Here is a 21,887-nt window from a genome sequence, read left to right on the forward strand (position 1 = left end):
GCAAACTCCACACAGTCAGTTGCCTGAAGCGGGAATTGAACCCGGGTCTCAGACGCTGTGAGGCAGCAGTGCTAACCCACTGTGCCACCGTGCCGCCTCAATGTTCTCATGATTTCCAACATCTCTAATAATATCTCCTGAGTTATCCTTCCTTTTTACTTTTTTCGTACTCTGCCTTGTAGTTAAACCCTCTTGCACAAATGCTACCCTGCTGCTTTCCTTTTTGTTTACCATCATAAACCCTTTCAACGGTTTTTTTTTGTCACAGTCAACACTTTGGTCCTCTCCTGTTCTTCCTCCCTTTCCCACTATTCAAAGTCTTTCTCCCCTGCTATCTGTTATCTTTTTATTCACTGCTTTTGGTTGAATTTTATTACTCCCCCACCCAATACATCACTTTACTAGAATATTTCCCTTAATTTTGATTATTTACAACACCACAGGAGTTCAAGAACAAACTATATCTGTGTGGCACCATTAAAGCAGTAAAATGCTTTATAGAAGCATTAGAAACTAATTTTAATAGTAAGGATGTACTGTGCCAGATGATCAAATGCTTAAAGTGGTGGTTTTCAGGAATGTCTTAAAGGAATTGCAATGAAGCCAGTAAGCTTACAATTTGAAGGAATTTTAACACTTTCCATTATATGTAAAATGGAATCTGAACAACAAGAATATTTGATTTTATTGTATATCATTATTTCAAATATTAGTTTGGCATTACCTTGCATAAACTATTTACTACACATAACTTTAAAAATACTCAGTCGGTGGATCAAAGCAAATCAATGGAATTGGCTTCGAATGTATTTCCCCTTCACAAAGTTCCTGTCTTAATTGACTCCTGCCTTTGATGAATATTTTCCAACCCATATCATTTCCTGGTGTTGGCCTTGATACTTTTTCCACAAAGCAGAAACAACTTAGAGTTGTGGCAGCATAGTTAGAAAATATGGGTTCAAAGTGCATTGAGAAACCACTATATTGAGAAATAAACTTTGATATTTTAAAAACAGTCCACATTACAAAAGAGGAAGTTCAGGACGTCTTACAGAATATAAAGGTGGATAGATCTCTGGGACCTGATCCATTGTATCTCAAAACGCTGTGGAAAGTAAGGGAGGAAATTACGAGAGCCCCTGCAGAAATATGTGCATCATCTATAAATATGGGTGAAATGCCTGATGACTGGAGGGTGGGTAATGTTGTACCCCTTTGTTTAAGAAAGGTTGTAAGGAGAAACCGGGGAACTATATACCTGTGAGTCCGACTTTGGTTGTGGGTAAATTGTCGGAGGTGATTATAAAAGATAGGATTTATTTAGAGGGGCAAAAAAATTGAGTAGGGACAGTTTTATGCGAGGAAAATCATGTCTCACAAACTTGACTGAAATTTTTGAGGTTACCATGAAAATTGATGTCAGGGAGTAATGGTGGAGGGTCACTTTTCAGACTGGAGGCCTGTGACCACGGTGTTCCACAAGGATCGGTTCTGGGTCCTCTTTTATTTGTCATTTATATAAATGATTTGGATGAGAATATAGTAGGCATAGTCAGTAAGTTTGCAGATGACACTAAAATTGGTGGCATAGAAGACAGTGAAGAAGGTTTTCGAAGATTACAAAAAGATCTTGATCATATGGGTCAATGAGCTAGATGGAGTTCAATCTGAATAAATGCGAGGTATTGCATTTTGGTACAACAAATAAGGGTAGGACTATACAATTAATAGAACAGTCATGGGTCGTGTTGTAGAACAGAGAGACCTAAGGGTGCAGGTACATAATTCTTTAAAGTTTGCATCAGATAAAGGCAGGATGATTAAAAAGGTGTTTGGCACACTTGCCTTCATTGCTCAGTCCTTTGAGTATAGCAATTGAGACGTTATGTTGAAGTTGTACAGGACACTGGTGAGGCCTCTTCTAGAATACTGTGTCCAGTTCTGGCCGCCCAGTTATAGAAAGGATATTATCAAGCTGGAGAGGGTTCAGAAGAGATTTACCAGGATACTGCCGAGTATGGAAGGTTTGAATTATAAAGAAAGGCTGGATGGGCTGGGACTTTTTCACTCGAGTGTAGGAGGTTGAGAGATGACCTGATAGTTTATAAAATAATGAGGGGTATAGTAAGAGTTGATAATAGTTGTATTTTCCCTATGGTGGGGAATTTCAAGACTAGCGGGAACATTTTTAAAGTGAGAGGAGAGTCATTTAAAAAAGACATAAAAGGCAAATATTTTACACGGAAGGTGGTTCGCGTGTGGAATGAACTTCCCGAGGAAATAGTGAAAGCAGGTACAATTACAATGTTTAAAAGACATTTGGATGGATACATAAATAGGAAAGATTTGGAGGGATATGGGCTAGGAGTAGGCAGGTAGGACTATTTTTAGTTTGAGATTATGATCGGCATGGACTGGTTGAATTCCAAGGGTCTGTTTCCATGCTGTATGACTCGATATGCAATGGTTGTTCTTGCCTTGAAGATTTCTGAACTAAAAACAAGAAAATCATTACTATTCTTGAATATCCACCCTTTCCCAGGGCAACACTTGATATTCTGTAACAAAGCTCTTATTTATGATGACAAGTACTGTTTGAGATGATGTACAACTGCATGTTTTATTACTTTCAAAGTCAATATTTGCTTGCAAAAATTACTTTATGACTATTTGAATCCAATGCCTGACCAGATCTGACTATCCAATTCCCAAGACCACGACCCCCACTGGAACAGCATCCAGCTGGACAGTCCCAACTCCCTCCACCCTAACCTAACCTACACTTAACACTCTTCTTCTACCCTACCTTTTACCCACCTTCTTACCCTAACCCCTCATCCACTTAAACCCTTGCCCATCTGGTACCCCAAACCCTCGCCCACCATTTTGGTACCAACATGATTCACCCATTTGTCACTGTACCTTTACTCAACTTTCATATTTGCCTTATTTCACGAAGTATGAAAGTGGCTTCTAGACCTTTAAACCCTGGAACATGACAGGAATTATCATGGAATAACATTGATCCACTGGATTCAGAGCCTGGACTAAACTGCTTCAGCTGAGAGGATTCCTGGCCCAGAAGTTGGCTGGGAACTCCTCTGAAGGGGAATTTTATTTAATTCAGATCAGGGCCATTGAGTGTACTTTGTTATTCAGTCCCAATTTCGTCACAAACACATGAGAATCATTTGGAGATTTTCATGATTATCTTCCATTTCGTACAACTGCAAGGTAGGGGGAATGTTTCAAATATAACAAGGTAGTGTACAGATTTACGCTTACCTCTTAAATTAATTTGTTGGCCGTGAGGGAGAGAAAACCAAAAGTATTTGGTTTTCAGCATTGGAAGTCTTTAATGATCAAGCCCTTTCTCTTCTTGGTTACCAGATGAGTGCCTAAGTTAAAGTACCTGAGCTGTCACAAGATGGAGCATAACAGGCATCATGGGTAGACACATCTTCAAATGTTTTGCTTGAATTGTTGATGGATGCTTGCGCCCAGAAACATTACACAGTGCAGAGAGAACACCACCTATTAGATAAATAATTTCTGTGAGTTGGTAATTAGGTTAGCTCATGTTTGAAATGATTGACAATTAATTGAAGCTATCTTAGCAATCTGTGATAAAAATAAGTAAAGTCATCAGAGGTCTTCAATGATCAATATTGATCTGAAATTGTAAAGCAAACCTACAAAATTATAAATTACTCTGGCACCCAAATTGAACAGATAATAAACACTGTCGTCTACATTTCACATTTTAGCTTATTTAAAGATAGAGAAAAGAGCCACCAGAATGATTTGGGGGATGGAATACTTGGATTATGAGAAGTAGGTATTATCTAAATTGGGTAAAAACAATGACTGCAGATGCTGGAAACCAGATTTTGGATTAGTGATGCTGGAAGAGCACAGCAGTTCAAGCAAAAGCCCTCTTTATTCCTGATGAAGGGCTTTTGCCCGAAACATCGATTTTGCTGCTCCTCGGATGCTGCCTGAACTGCTGTGCTCTTCCAGCACCACTAATCCATTATTTAAATTGGGCATATTCTCACTGAAAAAGATTGGAAACTGATCAGATTTTTGCTTTTAAAAATATGAATGAACTAAATATGTAGAACATAACAACATGTTTCACCATATACAGAACATCAGATCCAGAGGATGGTTTCTGAAATTGAAAGGAGGGGACTGTGGAAGATTCAAATCTACAGATAGTCCCTGGGTTGCAAATGGTATCTGATCTGGATTCTTATGCAAGTTGGTTTGTACACAAGTCAGAACACAATGCAGGATAATGAATTGCAGCTGCTCCTAAGTATGGGAAATGTTTGTTTGTCAAGACTTTAAAATTACAATCATTAAGGAATCAGGTTTGCAAGTCGAACCCTTGTAAATCGGAGTCCCCCGTAATCAAAAACACCATTTATTCTTGTAATCACTGTTACAGCATTGGAAATGCAGCAACCAATTTGTATACAGCAAGCTCTGATAAACAGCAATTAGAAAATAATGAGATAATCTGTTTCTGAGGTGTTGATTGAGGTAGAAGTATTGGCCAAGACACTATGGACAATTCCCCTGTATTATTTCATTCGGAGCTACCTCCTGTGCTAGGTCTACAGATTCTCCTGCAGCGTGTTTCACAATTCTGTCACACTTTCCCTGATGAATCCGGGCTGCATCAAATAAAAGAAAGAAACTGAGGAAATCTGAAATAAAAACAAACAGTTATTGAGAAACTCAGCAGGTCTGGCAGCATCTATGGAGAGAGAATCAGATTTAACATCTTCAGAAATACAGACTTTGCCACAGACAATGTTGTCCTGTGAGATCCAGTATTTCCTTTCTAACTGCATTCAGTTAGCAGTAGATAGGATAATGGTTTATTTAACTGTAATTCCTCAACTTATACTGTGATAACATTGCATTTCATTGGCACTTAAATTTCTTCCTACTCCTCTTTCCTTCCAGGCAGCATTGATACAACTCCACTTCTGCATGACAACTGATTGTGCTAAGGGAGTTGTTTGGAGAATAGAACATAGAAGAATACAGCGCAGTACAGGCCCTTTGGCCCTCGATGTTGCGCCGATCCAAGCCCACCTAACCTATACTAACCCACTATCCTCCATATAGCTATCCAATGCCCGCTTAAATGCCCATAAAGAGGGAGAGTCCACCACTGCTACTGGCAGGGCATTCCATGAACTTACGACTCGCTGAGTGAAGAACCTACCCCTAACTTCAGTCCTATATCTACCCCCCCTTAATTTAAAGCTATGCCCCCTTGTAATACCCGACTCCATACGCGGGAAAAGGTTCACACTGTCAACCCTATCTCACCCCCTAATCATCTTGTACACCTCAATCAAGTCACCCCTAAACCTTCTTTTCTCTAATGAAAACAGCCCCAAGTGTCTCAGTCTTTCCTCATACGATCTTCCTTCCATACCAGGCAACATCCTGGTAAACCTCCTCTGCACCCGTTCCAGTGCCTCCACATCCTTCCTATAGTATGGCGACCAAAACTGCACACAATATTCCAGATGCGGCCGCACCAGAGTCCTATACAACTGCATCATGACCTCAGGACTCCGGAACTCAATTCCTCTACCAATAAAAGCCAGTACGCCATATGCCTTCCTCACTGCACTATTTACCTGGGTGGCAACTTTCAGAGATCTGTGTACATGGACACCAAGATCCCTCTGCTCATCCACACTACCAAGTATCCGACCATTAGCCCAGTACCCCATCTTTTTGTTATTCTTCCCAAAGTGAATCACCTCACACTTAGCTACATTGAATTCCATTTGAAATTCAATTTCCATATGAATATAGCAAGTGCATCATCCCAGATCTGTTGGAAGCTACTGGATGCCTTGGTTTCCCAACTGCTCAACAGTGGACCAATCAATCAGCATGCAATTTGCTGTTGTTCTCATTAAACACCTTCAGATTTTTGACAAAGACTAAACTGAAAGTGATATGAGGGATACGTGAACATTGCTTTTGACCAACCGAGGGAAGGAATTATATTAATGAAGCTTTTGTGACGTGTACATAAATTTAGATCTGAGTTTATCATGGCTAGCTTGCTGCCAATACCTCATGTCCATCCAAAACTGGATGAAACGTCTCTATCCCTTTTTGCTCTACTGCATTTAGCAGATGCATCTGAAACATAAAGATAGAGGAAGATTGTCCTAATTGGAGGTTTACATCAGTCCTAATGAAGAAACAAAAATAGAAATTGTTAGAAAATCTCAGCAGGTCTGGCAGTATCTGTGAACAGAAATCAGAGTTAATGCTTTGTTTTATGAAGTTGAAAGTGTATACTGTACCTTTAAGAGAGCGCGAAAGCTGTTTTGGCAGTGAGAGTTTGCAGGCAACTGCCATGTGACTGACTCGCAGTCACAAAGTGTGTTAGAAAATTGAAAGATGTAACATATTGTTGTAACGTAGATATCTCAGTTGTTTTCACAGCAGTTCAAATTTAACCAGTTTAAATTATGCCCCAAGATACTAAAATCAAAACAAATTTAAATTTTACTGTTTTGACAACATCGAACTAATGAGGTGATCTGATGTTTGGGGTATAAAAAGCAGGCATTTTGAACAGTTAGCTAGAAAGAGCACCATTTGCCATTTAACAGGGGTATTGAGTTTAAGAGTTGTGAGACCTTGTTGCAGTTCTATAAAACTTTGGTTAGACCGCACTTGGAATACTGCATCCAGTTCTGGTCACCCTATTAGAAGAAAGATGTGGATGCTTTGGAGCGGGTTCAGAGGAGGTTTACCAGGATGCTGCCTGGACTGGAGGGCTTATCTTATAAGGAGAAGTTGCTGAGCTTGGACTTTTATCATTGGAGAAAAGGAGGAGAAGAGGGGACCTAATTGAGGTATACAAGGTAATGAGAGGCATAGATGGAGTCGATAGCCAGAGACTATTTCCCAGGGCAGAAATGACTAACACGAGGGGTCATAGTTTTAAGCTGGTTGGAGGAAAGTATAGAGGGGATGTCAGAGACGGGTTCTTTACACAGAGAGTTGAGAGAGCATGGAATGCGTTGCCAGCAGCAGTTGTGGAGGCAGGGTCATTGGGGACATTCAAGAGACTCCTCGACATACATATGGTCACAGAAATGTGAGGGTGCATACATGAGGATCAGTGGTTGGCACAACATCGTGGGCTGAAGGGCCTGTTCTGTGCTGTACTGTTCTATGTTCTAAACAACTGCTATTCACTCCCTCTCTGTTAAAGGTCCCTTTTTCGTATAAAACATCTTCGCAGCAGAAGACCGAAGATGACCCAGGGAGATCTACAAATAGAGGAAGATCGACACTGGAGACGACAGCCGCTGTCTGGTTTTGAAACTTGAGTTACTGTAAATTTAATAGGGCTTTATTAGATCAGTATATTGTTATAGAGTGGGAGGTAGATAACTAAGAGGCTTAGAGTTGTAAAAATTTGTTTTTTAATGGTCATTTCAGAATTAAAGAATAAAATTGTTATTTTTCCTTTAAATAGTGGAATTTAGGTAGTTCTCTGTCACTCATACTTTAACAGATTACAAAGTGAGGTGAGCTTTTCTGTGTGTTTGGTTTACTTAGCAGAAGGGTTTATTGCCGTGTCATAACATTTGGATCCAGTGACCCTTCTTCAGAAACTGATTGTATCTAGGAAATACTTGTTTTTTACGCAGAAAACTAAGTGGGGCGAGGGGGTAAGCAGTATACAATAGGTGGAGTTATAGCCCAAAGAAAGAGAAGAACAGTTGTACAGACAAAGGAATAGACAACAGTCAGCCTCAGATTTGGAGATGCTGTTGTTGGTCTGGGGTGTACAAAGTTAAAAATCACAAAATACCAAGTTATCGTCCAGCGGTGGATAAAAGCAAATTACTGCAGATGCTGGAATCTGAAAGCAAAAGAGAAAATGCTGGAAAAACTCAGCAGGTCTGGCAGCATCTATAAGGAGAGAAAAGAGCTGACGTTTCGAGTCTAACTGACCCTTTGTCAAAGCTGCCAGACCTGCTAAGATTTTCCAGCATCTTCTCTTTTGGTTATAGTCCAGCAGGTTTATTTGGAAGCATTAGCTTTCAGAGCGCTGCTCCTTCATCAGGTGGTTGTGGAGTATAAGATCATAAAACACAGAATTTATAGCAAAAGTTTACAGCATGATGTAACTAAAATTATATATTTGAAAAGACCTGGATTGTTTGTTAAGTCTCTCTTCTTTTAGAATGAACATGTTGGTTTCAGTTTTTTCATATATAAATCGCAGAACATTTTTAAACTGACATTCTCAAATGAACTTTAATAATTGGTGTCATGTCAGCCCAGATAATACATTGAAGGTGTGAGATTGTCTGTGCCACAATGTTCAGACTGATTCTAATCTAAAAAAAATGGATTTACAGAATCTTACATGGATTCATGCAGTTTTTGTGCACAACAAAATTTAATTCTGCAAGTATAGCCAACATGACATCAAATGTTAAAGTTCACTTGAGAATGTAACTTTAAAAAAGTTCTGCAATTTACATATGAAATAACTGAAACCAACATGATCATTCTAAAAGATGAGAGACTTAACAATCCAGGTCTTTTTCAATATATAATTTCAGTTACATCACACTATAAACTTTTGCTATAAATTCTGTGTCATATTGATCTTATACTGCACAACCACCTGATGAAGGAACAGCACTCCGAAAGCTAGTGCTTCCAAATAAACCTGCTGGACTATAACTCGGTGTTGTGTGATTTTTAACTCTGTCAACCTAGGAGAATGAATAGCTGCTAATGGAACTTTAGAGGCTAAGAATGGGTACTGTATAATAGGAGACCATGTAATAAGAAGGCCTGGTGTGTAGGGGTTGAGGTAAGGACATGTGAGAAGGTGCCTCAAGCCCTAGAATTGTTGAACTCAATATTGAGAACAGAAGACTGTATAGTTCCCAAGCAGAAAAAGAGGTGCTGTTCTTCCAGCTTGTACTGAGCTTCACTGGAACACTGCAGCAAGCCTGAGATAGAGTGTTGGCCAGGGAACAAGCTGATACATTGAAGTAACAGGCAACTGAGAGCCCTGTCTTTTATGTGGCAGAACAAAGGTGTTCTGCGAAGTGGTCACCCAGCATAGCTTTGTTTCAACAAAGTGGAGAAGACCACATTGTGACCAATGAATGCTGTAGACTAGATAGAGTGAAGTGCAGATAAACCACTGTTTTATCTAGATGTGTTTCAACCCTTGGATACTGAGAAAGAAGTAAGTGGGAAGGTGTTACACCTGCTGCCGTTTCTAGGGAAGGTGACGTGGGCTAGAGGTTTGTTGGGAGTGACAGAGAAATGGACCAGGGCATCATGGAGGAAACAGTCCTTGCTGTAGGCTGACAAGGGAGGGGAGGGGAATATATGTTTGGTGGTGGCATCCTGCTAGACGTTGTGGAAATGAGCAGCTCATGATCCTCTGGATGTGGATGCTGGAGGGATGGTAAGTGAGAACAAGGGGGACTTTAATGTTGTTGTCAGAGGAAAGAGAGGGGGTGAGAGTTAAATTGCAGATGATGGGTCACACCTGGCTGACAGTCTTGTCAATTACGATACTGGGGAATGCTCTGTTGAGGAAGGTGGTGGACATTTTAGAGGCCCTGTGTCAAAGTTGGCGTCATCTGAACAGATGCGATGGTGACTGAGGAACTGGGGAAATGGGATAGAGTCTTTACAGGTGTGCTTTACCTGCACTTTACTCAATATAGTTTACTGCATTCACTACTCACAATGTGGTCTCCTCTACTTTGGGGAAATAACGTATAGACTGGGTGACTGCTTTGCAGAACACTTTTTGTTCTGCCTGCAATAAAGACGCTGAGCTTCCAGTTGCCTGCCACTTCAACATACCACTTTGTTCCCTGGCTAATATCTCTATCTCTATCTCAGGCTTGCTGCAGTGCTCCAGCAAAGCTAGTGCAAACTGGAAGAACATCTCATTTTCTGCTTGGGAACCCTCCAGCCTTTTGGACTTAATATCGAATTCAACAATTTCAGGGCTTGAGGTACCCCTTTCCTTGTCTTTAGCCCAAACCCCACATGTCAAGCCTTACGATCACATGGTCTCCTATTACACACTACATATTGTTAGCCCCAACAGATCCCATTAGCAGTTATTTATTTGCCTATTCTGACAGTAATCCACTCCTTTCTCTGTCCAACTGTTTTTCTCTTCTTTGGGCTCCATCTCCACCCCTTATTTATTTCTTATTCCCAGCCCCCTCATCATGCATGCACACCCCCCCACACCTAACACTACCCCAACCGATCTTCTGCATAAAAAAAAACTTTTCTGAGCTACCAATTAGTTCTGAAGAAGGGCCACTGGACCCGAAACATTAACTTTGATTTCTCTTTACAGATGTTGCCAGATCTGCTGAGATTTTTCAGCAATTTCTGTTTTTGTTTCTGATTTCCATCATATACAGGTTCTTCCTGGTTTGTATTTAGTTCATTTTAATGAACAGTCATAGCAAATGAGGAACTCTGTTTTACCCTCCATAGACGCTGCCATACTTAATGAGTTTGTCCAGTATTTTCTGTTTTTATTGCAGATTTCCAGCATCCAGAGTATTTTGCTTTTCAGTTATTATGAGCTAATTATTTATTATTTAATTGAAAAGCATAACTTATCGCAACAATCACAAGATGGAGTGAATAAAAACCTTAGCGATGGATTTGTTCTTTTTATTTGTCAACAACCTACTTAATCCATCTAGTGTGAAAACTGTTAATGCAGCGATAGATGCTTAATCCTGTTTAGTCAATGGATGCATTCACAGTAGCAGAGGTGTGAAATAGATCGAGCATGACTATGCCAGTTGGAATTTGTGTCATAAATTTTCAAATCAACTGTTAAAAGCCGAAGTCCCTTAGAGTTGAGAAGCATAACAGCTGTGTGAGCCAACTCTGTTTGGGCACTTGTAGAACAGCTGAGTGTCCCATCTGATTGAAATGCTAAGATGTTGCAGAGTCAGGGAACAAGACAGTCAGCTGTGACATTCAACTCTGTTTTCCTCCTGACTCTGTGATCTCCGAGCATTTCAATCTCTTGGTATTTCAATCAGTTGTGAGACTCAACTGTTCTAACGACATGCAAACAAATTTGGTCCCACAGCTAGCTGTTCTGTTCCTGACTGCAATATCCTGGCATTTCAATCAGTGGCAAGATCCAACTGTTATGCCTGGAGAATTTGCTTAGGATGAAGCAAGCTGGTAGACAGTCTGTTCTGCTCAGTTCCTCAATGGACCCTATAAGGTAACTTAAATTAATAGAAAAACCTTCCTGTGGAACCAAGAGAAGTAGCACTCCCTGATTCCACAGTCACTAAGAATACATCTCTCCTGTTCCCTGCTGCAAACAGCCCCACCACCTACTTGCCAACTAGTCAAAATAAGTGATTAGATTAGATTACTTACAGTGTGGAAACAGGCCCTTCGGCCCAACAAGTCCACACCGCCCCGCCGAAACGCAACCTACCCATACCCCTACATTTACCCCTTATCTAACACTAGGGGCAATTTAGCATGGTCAATTCACCTAACCTGCACATCTTTGGACTGTGGGAGGAAACCGGAGCACCCGGAGGAAACCCACGCAGACACGGGGAGAACATGCAAACTCCACACAGTCAGTCGCCTGAGGCGGGAATTGAACCCAGGTCTCTGGCGCTGTGAGGCAGCAGTGCTAACCACTGTGCCACCGTGCCGCCCATGATTCAGCATTCAGTATCTTAAGGGATATAGGCCAAAGGCATGTATGTGAAATTTGGCCACAAATAAACCATATGTCATTAATATAGCGGAACAGGTTCAAAACACTGAATTGCCTATCCTTGTTCCCTTGTCTAAGGAGGACAAACATGTAGCTAAAGTACAGACATTGTTTTCAATCATACATTAGGAACCTCTAATCCAGGATTCCTGCCATTTAATAACATTCTTCCAGAACCACTAGCAAGTCCTTGGTAATTCTCAAATGCCTATTAACTTCATCGATGGCAATGACAGTGGCTCCCCAATACAGTGAATCAAAAGTATCATTCTCATGAATAATTTTCACCATATTCTCTTCCATCCTAATTCCTGCTGGCGCCCTGTGCTGTTTGAAAGCTTTTTGTTCTACATTTCCCCCTTTGATGATACAGCCTTCACCTTAATATGCTTCTGCTTTCTGTAACTCAGTTCCTAAATTGCTTCACTTTGCTTCACTCATCTTCCACCTTTAAATAAAGCAACATCAACCAGAAAATCCACCAACCTTTTCAACTCTTCTTCAAGGCATGATTAGTAAGTTTGCTGATGATACTAAAATAGGCCGTATCGTGACAATGAGGAAGGTTATCAGAAATTGCAGCAGGACCTTGGTGAGATGAGGAAGTGGGGTGAGGAACGGCAAATGGAATTTAATATACATAAGTGTGAGGTCTTGCATTTCGGAAAGTCAAATTAAGATAGGAGTTTCATGATGAATGTTAGGGCCTTAAGGAGTGTAGTGGAACACAGGGATCTTGGAGTTCAGGTTCACAGTTCTTTGAAAATGGAGTCACAGGTAGACAGGGCGATGAAGTAGGCTTTTGACACACTGGCCTTCTTCAGTCAGGGCATTGGGTACAGAAGTTGAGAAGTTATGTTGCAGTTATAGAGGTTGTTGGTGAAGCTGCACTTGGGAGTATTGTGTTCAGTTTTGGTCACCTTGTTATAGGAAGGATGTTATTAAATTAGAAAGAGTGGAAAATAATTTACAAGGATGTTGCCTGGACTCAAGGGTCTGAGTAATAAGGAGAGCTTGGGCAAGCTAGGACTTTTTTCTTTACAGCATAGGAGACTGAGGAGGGACCTTATAGAAGATCATCAGAGGCATGGATAGGGTGAATGCACTCCATCTTTTTCCCAGAGTTGGGGAATCAGGGGCTAGAGGGCATCAGTTTAAAGTTAGGGGAAAATAATAAAAGCGAACCTGAGGGGCAACCTTTTTACACAGAGGGTGGTATGCATATGGAATGAGCTGCCAGCAGAAGTAGCATTTGCACCAATACTTGGATAGGACAGGATTAGAAGGATCTGGGCCAAGTGCAGGGAATTGGGGTTAGCATGGACAAACACTTTGGTCAACATGGACCAGTTTGGGCCAAAGGGCGTGTCTCCGTGTTGTAGGACTCTATAACTCTGATTCAGTAACCAAAACCTGCGATGCATGTTGACATATTTTATTAAACTGCAATAAAAGCAAATAATTATTGTTGAGGCAGTTTGAGGATAAAATAATAGCTCGAGATCCAGTAATGCTAAGTCATCAAAATAACACGATTTAGCAATCCCAAGCTCAAGTTTTAACAAAATTTGCAACTGCTCAGACAGACTGAATGTACACTTGATTGCTTGTGTATGGTTGTCCTTATGCTCTGAATAAGATTCAAATTCCACACAGAAATGATAAGGCCATTACCCAAACAGGCACAAAACATTTGCACAGAGTTTTTTTTAAGATCTTGGCATCGCACAAATCCTTAAGTTACCATCAGCCCCTGCTGCATCAAAGACTTCAGTTTGGTATTTCAAGGATGTGGTCACATAAATATCAAGTTAGTGTAGGGGAATGAAACAGACAAAAATAGGAAGTTCCAGAATCTCCAAGTGAAAGACAAGCAAGATGCAGGCAAAGAGGAAATAATGTACAACATGGGTTGAGCTGGTATCTTTAAAGATTAACAAAGTGCAGGTCAATAATTGATAACTTGTTCACCTTTCATATAAAATTGAATTTAAAAAAAATAACTGAGAACAAAATTGAAAAACTCAAGGACTTTATCTTGAAGGCAGCTTGGAACTCAAGTGCACAAGCACTTGCTGTCTCAGGCTGTCAGATCATTAGAATATTTCACATTGGTGCCTGGCAGCTAGCATCATGAAAGGAAGATACTGAATAAACGCCAAGTTCTTGGTATGGCAATTATATTAGGTTGGCCAGGATGTAAGATAAATTCACCATTGCTAATGGGAGCTGTACCCAAACGGAGCAGGCTAGAGATAGGGTTAATAACTATGTTGGGCCAATTCTCTAATTCTTGCTGCTTTTGAGTCTGGATCCCAGCTAGGAAAGATCAATCTATTCATCCACTATGAGGGTGAACCAAATCTACACATAATAGGAGCTGTTGGTACCACTCAGATATCTTCAAGTTTATTTTCTCTTCTTTCTGATACTCCTCTCTTGTTTCCATTAAAAAAGGTTTTTTATAAGTCCCCAGCATGCTGATCACCTTTGGCAGTGTCAAGAGTTATGATTCACCATCTGCGTTGAGAAAGTGGAGACTATGTACACACTGGCACAGGAAAAATCTTACAAAGATCTCTTGACACAAATAGGAAATGAACTTGTTGCCCAACATGAATGTTTTTAACTTTCATTTTTGTATTGTTAGAATTAGATCCCAAGGTATGAGCTGTTAAGACCACATGGAGCATAAGCAACAGCAGCAAGGGATCAGCTCAGTACAGGCAGTTATGTCCGGAAAAGATTCCAAGGTTGTTTTATCCTATGCAATGATAGTGCAGGTGATAGCTGTAGAACTAGTAATTCCAGGGAACAATATGTACACTTCCAAATTTCAACTTTCCAGCTAAACATCAATCAGCAATTAAAAAGCAGAGAGTAAAACCCTGTTTGAGATCCTTACGCAAGGACTCTGTCTTAATCACTCCATATCTCTTAACCAGCATTCCAGAACTCCTGAAGAAACTAAACAGTAGGGTTAATCTGATTTAGAAACTCATCAGAGCCACATACGGACTAGATGTTCAAATCTTCTGCACAGCAACAATCACCTCGTGTAACTGTCATTAAACCAGTGTAGTCTCACAACTGATACAAAGAATAATCCTATTCAACTTTATCTAAGACAGATGTGGGAGAATGAATCAAGTCGTTAACAACTTTCTCAAATGCATAAAAATATGTGACATTAACAACTTTAAAATCATCCTTATCACAGTTCCACTGCATATCACCCTAAAAGAACTTTGGGGCACAGGAATGATAACATGACGTTTAAAGAACAATAGACCTTCCAAAGAACAGGTGGATAAAGAAATTGAGCATCTGAAATAAACCTGAAAGCCCTCTTTAGAGACTCAATGAAGATATTTTCTTAAAAAACCTGCTCAGAGATTTTAATGCTGACTTCTGGAGCAGGTGAGTCTTGAACCCAGGCCTCCTGGCTCAGTGGAAGGACATGTCTCCTTCACCACAAGAGTCCCAGAGCCTCAATGAATGTAAAATTAGAAAATGAGAACTTCTATATTGACCCTTGAGTGTCAATTATCTGGAGCTTTTTCAGACATTGTTCCATCATATTAAAAAGATACTACCACTAAGTCACCGAGTTGGAAATGGGAAGCAACCCAATTTATCAATAAGTACCCCTTAGGGAGAGGTGTTCTTACAACACTCAATTTCTGTAAACTAGATACTCTATGTATCAATCCATAATTAAAGCAACAACACTTTCTACATGATCGAGCATGTGAGTAGCAACCTCCCCTCAGTTGTACACAAGGGAATTTTTCCCATTATTCAGTGTGATAACTTTGAGTTTCCTCATAGTAAGTGTAACAGCCCTAAAGCAGCATCAATGAATGAGAACCATCTCAATTATTTAAGTGAAGACTCAAGAAACACTAATACAGAAGTGATAAGCATAGGGTTATATAAAAGTGATACAAGAGAGACAAGCAGAATATGTACAATTTTAATTAGTGTTGCAATAGTGTTGGAAAACAGGCATTGTCAGTTCATTAGGCCTTTACTAATGATGGTGTCCCACTGGTGAAGACAGGCTGCAAATGTCAATGGGCTTTTTTCTAGAATTAAGGTGTTTGTAGAGTGGTAGAACAGAAGTTTTCAAGATTGTAAAGGACTATGAAAACAGGGATTGATTTTTTTCATTGGTTTTCCAAAGCAGTTATTACTTTTAATAGTCATAAAATAAAAGGACATTAGAAAACCAAATATTTAGAATGTGCAAACCTCTGCTTGTAATTCAGGAATTCCTCACCACTTCCTCTTCTCATTGTTGAGCATTCAATCAGTCCACATTAGTAGGAGGACTTCTTTTTTTAAAAGTGACACAAATTAATGGAATGAGAAGTTGAAATTTCCAGTCTGGGACATTTTCATGCCAGGAAACGTGAAGTATTAGGCTAAATCTCAGTTCATTTGGATATGCAGTGAACCTGCCACACAGCAAATACAAGCTGTTATAAAAAACTACCCTCTACATAAAAATCACCCTTGAAATAAAACTTTGCCTCACACACCTCATAGAATCCCTACAGTGTGGAAGCAAGTCATTCGGTTCACTGAGCCCACACTGACCTTCAGAAGAGCATCCCATCCAGACCCACCCTTCACATTCCTGGACAGTATGGTCTATTTAATATGGCCAATCTTTAACTTGCACTTCTCGGCCTTTTGGCTAAGATCAAGTGTCTGTTCTTATCAGGACAGGGGTCGAGTTGCGAGTCATCAGAGCTAGTGGAGATCATCGCTGGATCGTGATCGTGATTGGACGTTGGAGGATCGTTTGGTTGTGCTGACCTGCTATTGGTGGATCTTCATGCTGGCTTCGGCCTAACGCCAATTCAGGGACCAGTCAACCTCAGAGCTATGGCCTCAACAGCTGCGCGCAGCCCTGGGCAGGGGGTTCGAAACACCGTCAGGGTGTCTGTCAAGAAGGTGGAGGAGCGTACACCAGTCGATCGGACGGTGTTCGTCAAGAAGGTGTTGTTCGAGTGCTGTGGATTCGCCGCAGCAGATGTGTACTGCCTGCAGGATTTCCCTGGGGCAGGCTACTTCGATGTCACCTTCAGGAGCGTGAAGCAATGTGAGCAGCTCCTGAAGGTCTTCAAGGAAAAGGAAGGGGAGCCGCTGTTCTCCATCTTGTCGGCGGTCCCGTTGTGTGTGCTTCCTGTATAGAGGAGCCGGGTTGTTACAACCCACATGTATAACCCCTACGTGTCAGCAACTGATGTCCTGACGTTCCTGGGAAGATATGTGCAGGTCGAGGGTCAAAGCACCGATGTGGTTGACCCTTTCGGGATCTGGACCAGCAAACGACAGGTCAAGGTAACCCTGAGGGTGGATGCCAGCGGGAATATCCTCCACCCACCCTCCAGCTTTGCTATCGGAAGGAGCAGAGGGTACCTGACTTATGCAGGGCAGCCGAAAGTGTGCCGAACCTGTGGGAGGTCAGGCCACATGGCGGTGGACTGCAAGGTCACGATCTGTCGCAATTGCAAGAAGGAGGGCCACCCAACCAAAGAGTGCAAGGAGGAAAATAACTGCAATCTGTGCGGGGAGGCGGGCCACGTGTACAGGGCCTGCCCAAGACGAGGGGCCGCCAGCTACGCGGAGATGGCCGGAGGCGGGCTGCAAAAGGACGGCAAGGCACCGCAAACCGGCAAGGGAATGGTGTCAGGGGGCACGCAACAGGAAGGACAGGCCGGAGCAGAGCAGATGACAGTTACCGGAGAGGTACAGCTGCCGAGCGAAGCTCCGACAGGACAGGAGGAGGAGGCGGAGAAGGGAAAGAAGGAGGCAGAGGAATGGACCGTGGTGAAAAACAGGAAGAGGAAAACCCACCCGGTCACCAAGACCTCCCAGAAAAAGGGGAAAAGGCAGCTGCAGGTGGAAGACACGGACAGCTATTCGGAGAGTGAGGACGGAAGAAAGGAGGGTCGTCACCAAAAGAAGAGGCAGAGCGCTGCGAGAAGAAAGGAGAGCAGCAACTGCCAACCAAGGGTCGAGCCTCCTGAGGAAATGGGAAACCACCACCCCCTACCAGGTGAAAGCCAGGAGGGCCCCGCCGTCACACAGCTCCAGGTCACTGGGAGCAGCGACCCTCTGACAGCCCGCTGTCAGATATAGAAACAGACAGCGTGGACCCTGGTCTCGGCCCGATGACACCGAAGCGGGCAAATGGGCCAAGTGAGGAACTGGACAGCTACCTCAGCCCAGCGAGGGTCCAGCAGTTTGCGTACTGCACGGGGATGCAGACAGCTACCCCAGAGGGGCAGGACCAGCGACAATCGGACATGGGTAACCTTACAACCTGTTAACAAAATGGGGTTTAAAATTGCAACTATCAATGTGCGCAGCATAAAATCTGCTGCGCGATGTGTTTCAACACTGGCCTTCCTGGCCAACGTGAAAGCTGATGTCCTGTTTCTGCAGGAGTGTGGGATACCGCACCTCAGCAGTTACAGGAGATGGTCGAGCTTGTGGGCCCATGGGGCGTCAGTGTGGTCGGGGGGCAACGATAACCGCTCCTCGAGCCTGGGTATTCGGTTACGGGGAGGCAACTTCACCATCTCCGAGGTTAAGGTGGTGGTGGGCGGGCGCCTCCTCGTTGCTGATGTTACATACAGAAACGCTCCCGTGAGACTAATCAACGTGTACGCCCCAGCGGGTAAGAGTGAACGGTTGGCCGTCCTGCAACAGCTTCCACTGTTGCTGGCTACGTCCAGGCCGGTCATTCTGGCCGGAGACTTCAACTGTATCATCGATGCAGACGGACGATCCGGCGGGGGGGCAGTAAACTGGACGCCACGTCCAGAGCCCTGATGGACACAGTCAAAGACGCCAAGCTGCACGACGTCTTCAGCACCCCTGCAGACGGAGCGCAGCGTAGATATACATGGTCACGGGCAGACGGGTCTATCCGCTCAAGGATAGATTACCTGTTTGTGTCCCGAACGTTCTCGGTCAGATCCACCGACGTCAAGCCGGTGTTCTTCTCTGACCACTGCCTCCTGCTGGCCGACTGTCACCTACAGGACGAGCAGCGGGCTGGTAAGGGAACGTGGAAACTGAACACAAAGCTGTTGACCCCGGGAAACATTGAGGAGCTCAAGAGGGATTACGCAGGTTGGAGAACCGTGAAGCCCCTCTGAGTCTCCAGCAGACTGGTGGGAAACAGTAAAAGGGAACATCAAGAGGTTCTTCATCCTCAAAGGTGTTCAGGAGGCGAGAGAGAGACGGGGAAAACTGTCCCAGCTCCAGGAAAGTATGCAGAACCTGCTCCTGCTGCAGACGTTGGGGGTCGATGTCACGGAGGACCTCAAGGAGGTGAAGGGCCAGCAAGCCTCGCTCTTTGCCTTGGAGGCCTCCAAGATAAACTTCCGGTCCAGGGTCTGCTTGGTGGAGCAGGACGAGACGTGCTCACGTTTCTTCTTCCAGAAGGTGCACAAAGAGAGCTCCGTGCTCAGCAGCCTGAAGGAAGAAGATGGCTCGGTAACGTCATCTCAGGCTGACATAATGAGGATCAGCAAATCCTTCTATGCCAGTCTGTATGACTCGAAGCCAACCGACAGCGCGGCCTCCAAGTCGTTCCTGTCCTCTATCACGGAGGTCCTAGACGACGGAACACGAGAGAGGCTGGACCAGCCGCTATTTCTGGATGAGCTGACCAAGGCCCTCGAGTCCTTCGAAAAGAATAAAACTCCCGGAAGCGACGGCTTACCGGTCGAGCTCTATTCCGCTCTTTGGGACTTGATTGGCCGGGACCTGCTGGAGGTGTATGTCAGTATGCTTCGGGCAGGTACCATGAGTGAATCCATGAGGAAAGGCATCATCACCCTCATCTACAAGCAGAAGGGGGAGAGGGAAGAAATTAGAAATTGGAGACCGATCTCACTGTTAAACACAGACTACAAAATCTTGTCAAAGGTCATCGCCAACCGGGTCAGGTCTGCTCTGGGATCAGTGATTCACCCTGACCAAACCTGTCCTGTACCGGGCAGGAAGATCGCTGAGAGTCTCGCATTCCTCAGAGATACGATTGCCTACGTGCAGGGCAGGGGGGTGGACACCTTGCCTCATCAGCCTGGACCAGGAGAAAGCCTTTGACAGGATATCGCATACATATATGAGGGATGTCCTCTCCAAAATGGGCTTCGGGGAGGGAATCGCTAATTGGATCAGACTGCTCTACACCAACATTGTCAGTGCAGTCTCAATCAATGGGTGGGAATCAGATAGCTTCCCAGTCAGATCTGGAGTCAGGCAGGGCTGCCCGCTCTCTCCTGCCTTGTTTGTGTGTTGCATAGAGCCATTTGCCGAGTCCATCAGGAAGGATGCGAGCCTGAGAGGGGTGACTATTCCTGGCAGCGGGGGCCTGCAGGTTAAGGCCTCCCTGTACATGGATGACGTCACCGTTTTCTGCTCGGATCCGCTGTCCGTGCACAGACTCATGTGCATTTGCGACCAGTTCGAACGGGCCTCGGGGGCCAAGGTAAACCGAGGCAAGAGCGAAGCCATGCTCTTTGGGAACTGGGCCGACCAATCCTCTATCCCCTTCACCGTCAGGACTGACCATCTGAAGGTGCTGGGTATTTGGTTCGGGGGGGGCTGGGGCGTGCGCCAAGACCTGGGAGGAGCGGATCAGGAAGGTGAGACAGAAACTGGGCAAATGGGAGCAACGGTCGCTCTCCATCGCGGGTAAGAACCTGGTCATCAGGTGTGAGGTACTCTCAGTATTGTTATACGTGGCACAGGTCTGGCCTATCCCCAGAACCTGTGCCGCCGCAGTCACCCGGGCCATCTTCCACTTCGTGTGGAGATCAAAGATGGACCGGGTCCGAAGAGATGTAATGTACAAAGACCGGTGCAATGGGGGAAAAAACACACCCAATGCAACCCTCACCCTGATGGCCACCTTTGTGTGTGGCTGCATCAAGCTGTGCGTGGATCCCCGGTACGCAAACACCAAGTGTCACTACGTACTGAGGTTCTACCTGTCCCCGGTGTTGCGAAGGATGGGCCTGGCCTCGCTGCCGCGGAACGCTCCGAGTAGTTGGACCGTTCCGTACCACCTGTCCTTCCTGGAGAAATTTATCAAGAAAAACACCTTTGACCACAAGTCCATCAGGAAGTGGTCAGCACGTAGTGTCCTTGAGACCCTTCGGGAAAAGGAGAGGGCGGATCCTGTCGAGCGGTTCCCTGAGCAGACTGTCAAAGCCATTTGGCAGAATGCCTCATCGCCAGAACTTTCCAACAAGCACCAAGACATGGCTTGGCTGGTGGTGAGAAGGGCTCTGCCTGTGAGATCATTTATGCATGCCCGGACTCTCTGCCGCACTGCACGCTGCCCTCGAAGCGGCTGCGGGGGGGACGAGACTGTCACACACCTCCTTCTGGAATGTGCCTATGCAGAGGAAGTCTGGAGAGGAATGCAGTGGTGTCTGTCGAGGTTCGTCCCAAGCAGCGCCGTGACGCGGGACTCCGTGTTCTACGGCCTGTTCCCCGAGACGCACACCGAGACGAACATCAACTGTGCCTGGAGGATCATCAACTCGGTGAAGGACGCTCTCTGGGTGGTCCGAAACCTGTTGATCTTCCAGCTGAAGGAGTTGACCCCGACTGAGTGTTGCAGACTGGCACATTCCAAGGTCCAGGACTACGTGTTGAGGGACGCGCTGAAGCTTGGGGCAGCTGCCGCCAAGGCGCGGTGGGGAAAGACCACCGTCTAACATCTGCCTGCCTAAGAAGAACAGGGGGCCCACGCAGTCATTTGGGCTCCGCTGGCGTCTGAGCTCAATGTAATCGCACCAACCTGTGAATACGAATGATCACCCTGTTTCGATACGTAAAGAAATTGAATGTTTACAGAATGATAACATGTCCAATTGTATAGATTAAATATATATGAATAAAGTATATTTTTGAAATAAAAGAAAAATGAGATGAAACCCATTCAGACACAGGGAGATGTGCAAACTTCACACAGACAGTTGGCCAAGGCTGGAATTGAACCCAAGTCCTTGGTGCT

General features: G+C 43.9%; 1 protein-coding gene across 4 annotated transcripts in view; it reads right to left on the minus strand.

The window, feature by feature from the left end:
- The window catches only part of ulk4 (unc-51 like kinase 4), a 502,471-nt gene that overhangs the window by 291,088 nt on the left and 189,496 nt on the right, over positions 1 to 21,887 (minus strand). For all 4 annotated transcript variants that reach the window (XM_043719540.2, XM_043719541.2, XM_087978491.1 and 1 more), the window contains one exon: positions 3,413 to 3,534. In XM_043719540.2, coding sequence (XP_043575475.2) covers positions 3,413 to 3,534 — 122 coding nt within the window. The remainder of the gene's footprint in view (positions 1 to 3,412; positions 3,535 to 21,887) is intronic.

This window comes from Chiloscyllium plagiosum, unplaced genomic scaffold (assembly GCF_037043375.1).
Source record: "Chiloscyllium plagiosum isolate Xiang-an unplaced genomic scaffold, Cpla_swu_hap1 HiC_scaffold_34, whole genome shotgun sequence".
Classification (NCBI taxonomy): Eukaryota; Metazoa; Chordata; class Chondrichthyes; order Orectolobiformes; family Hemiscylliidae; genus Chiloscyllium; species Chiloscyllium plagiosum.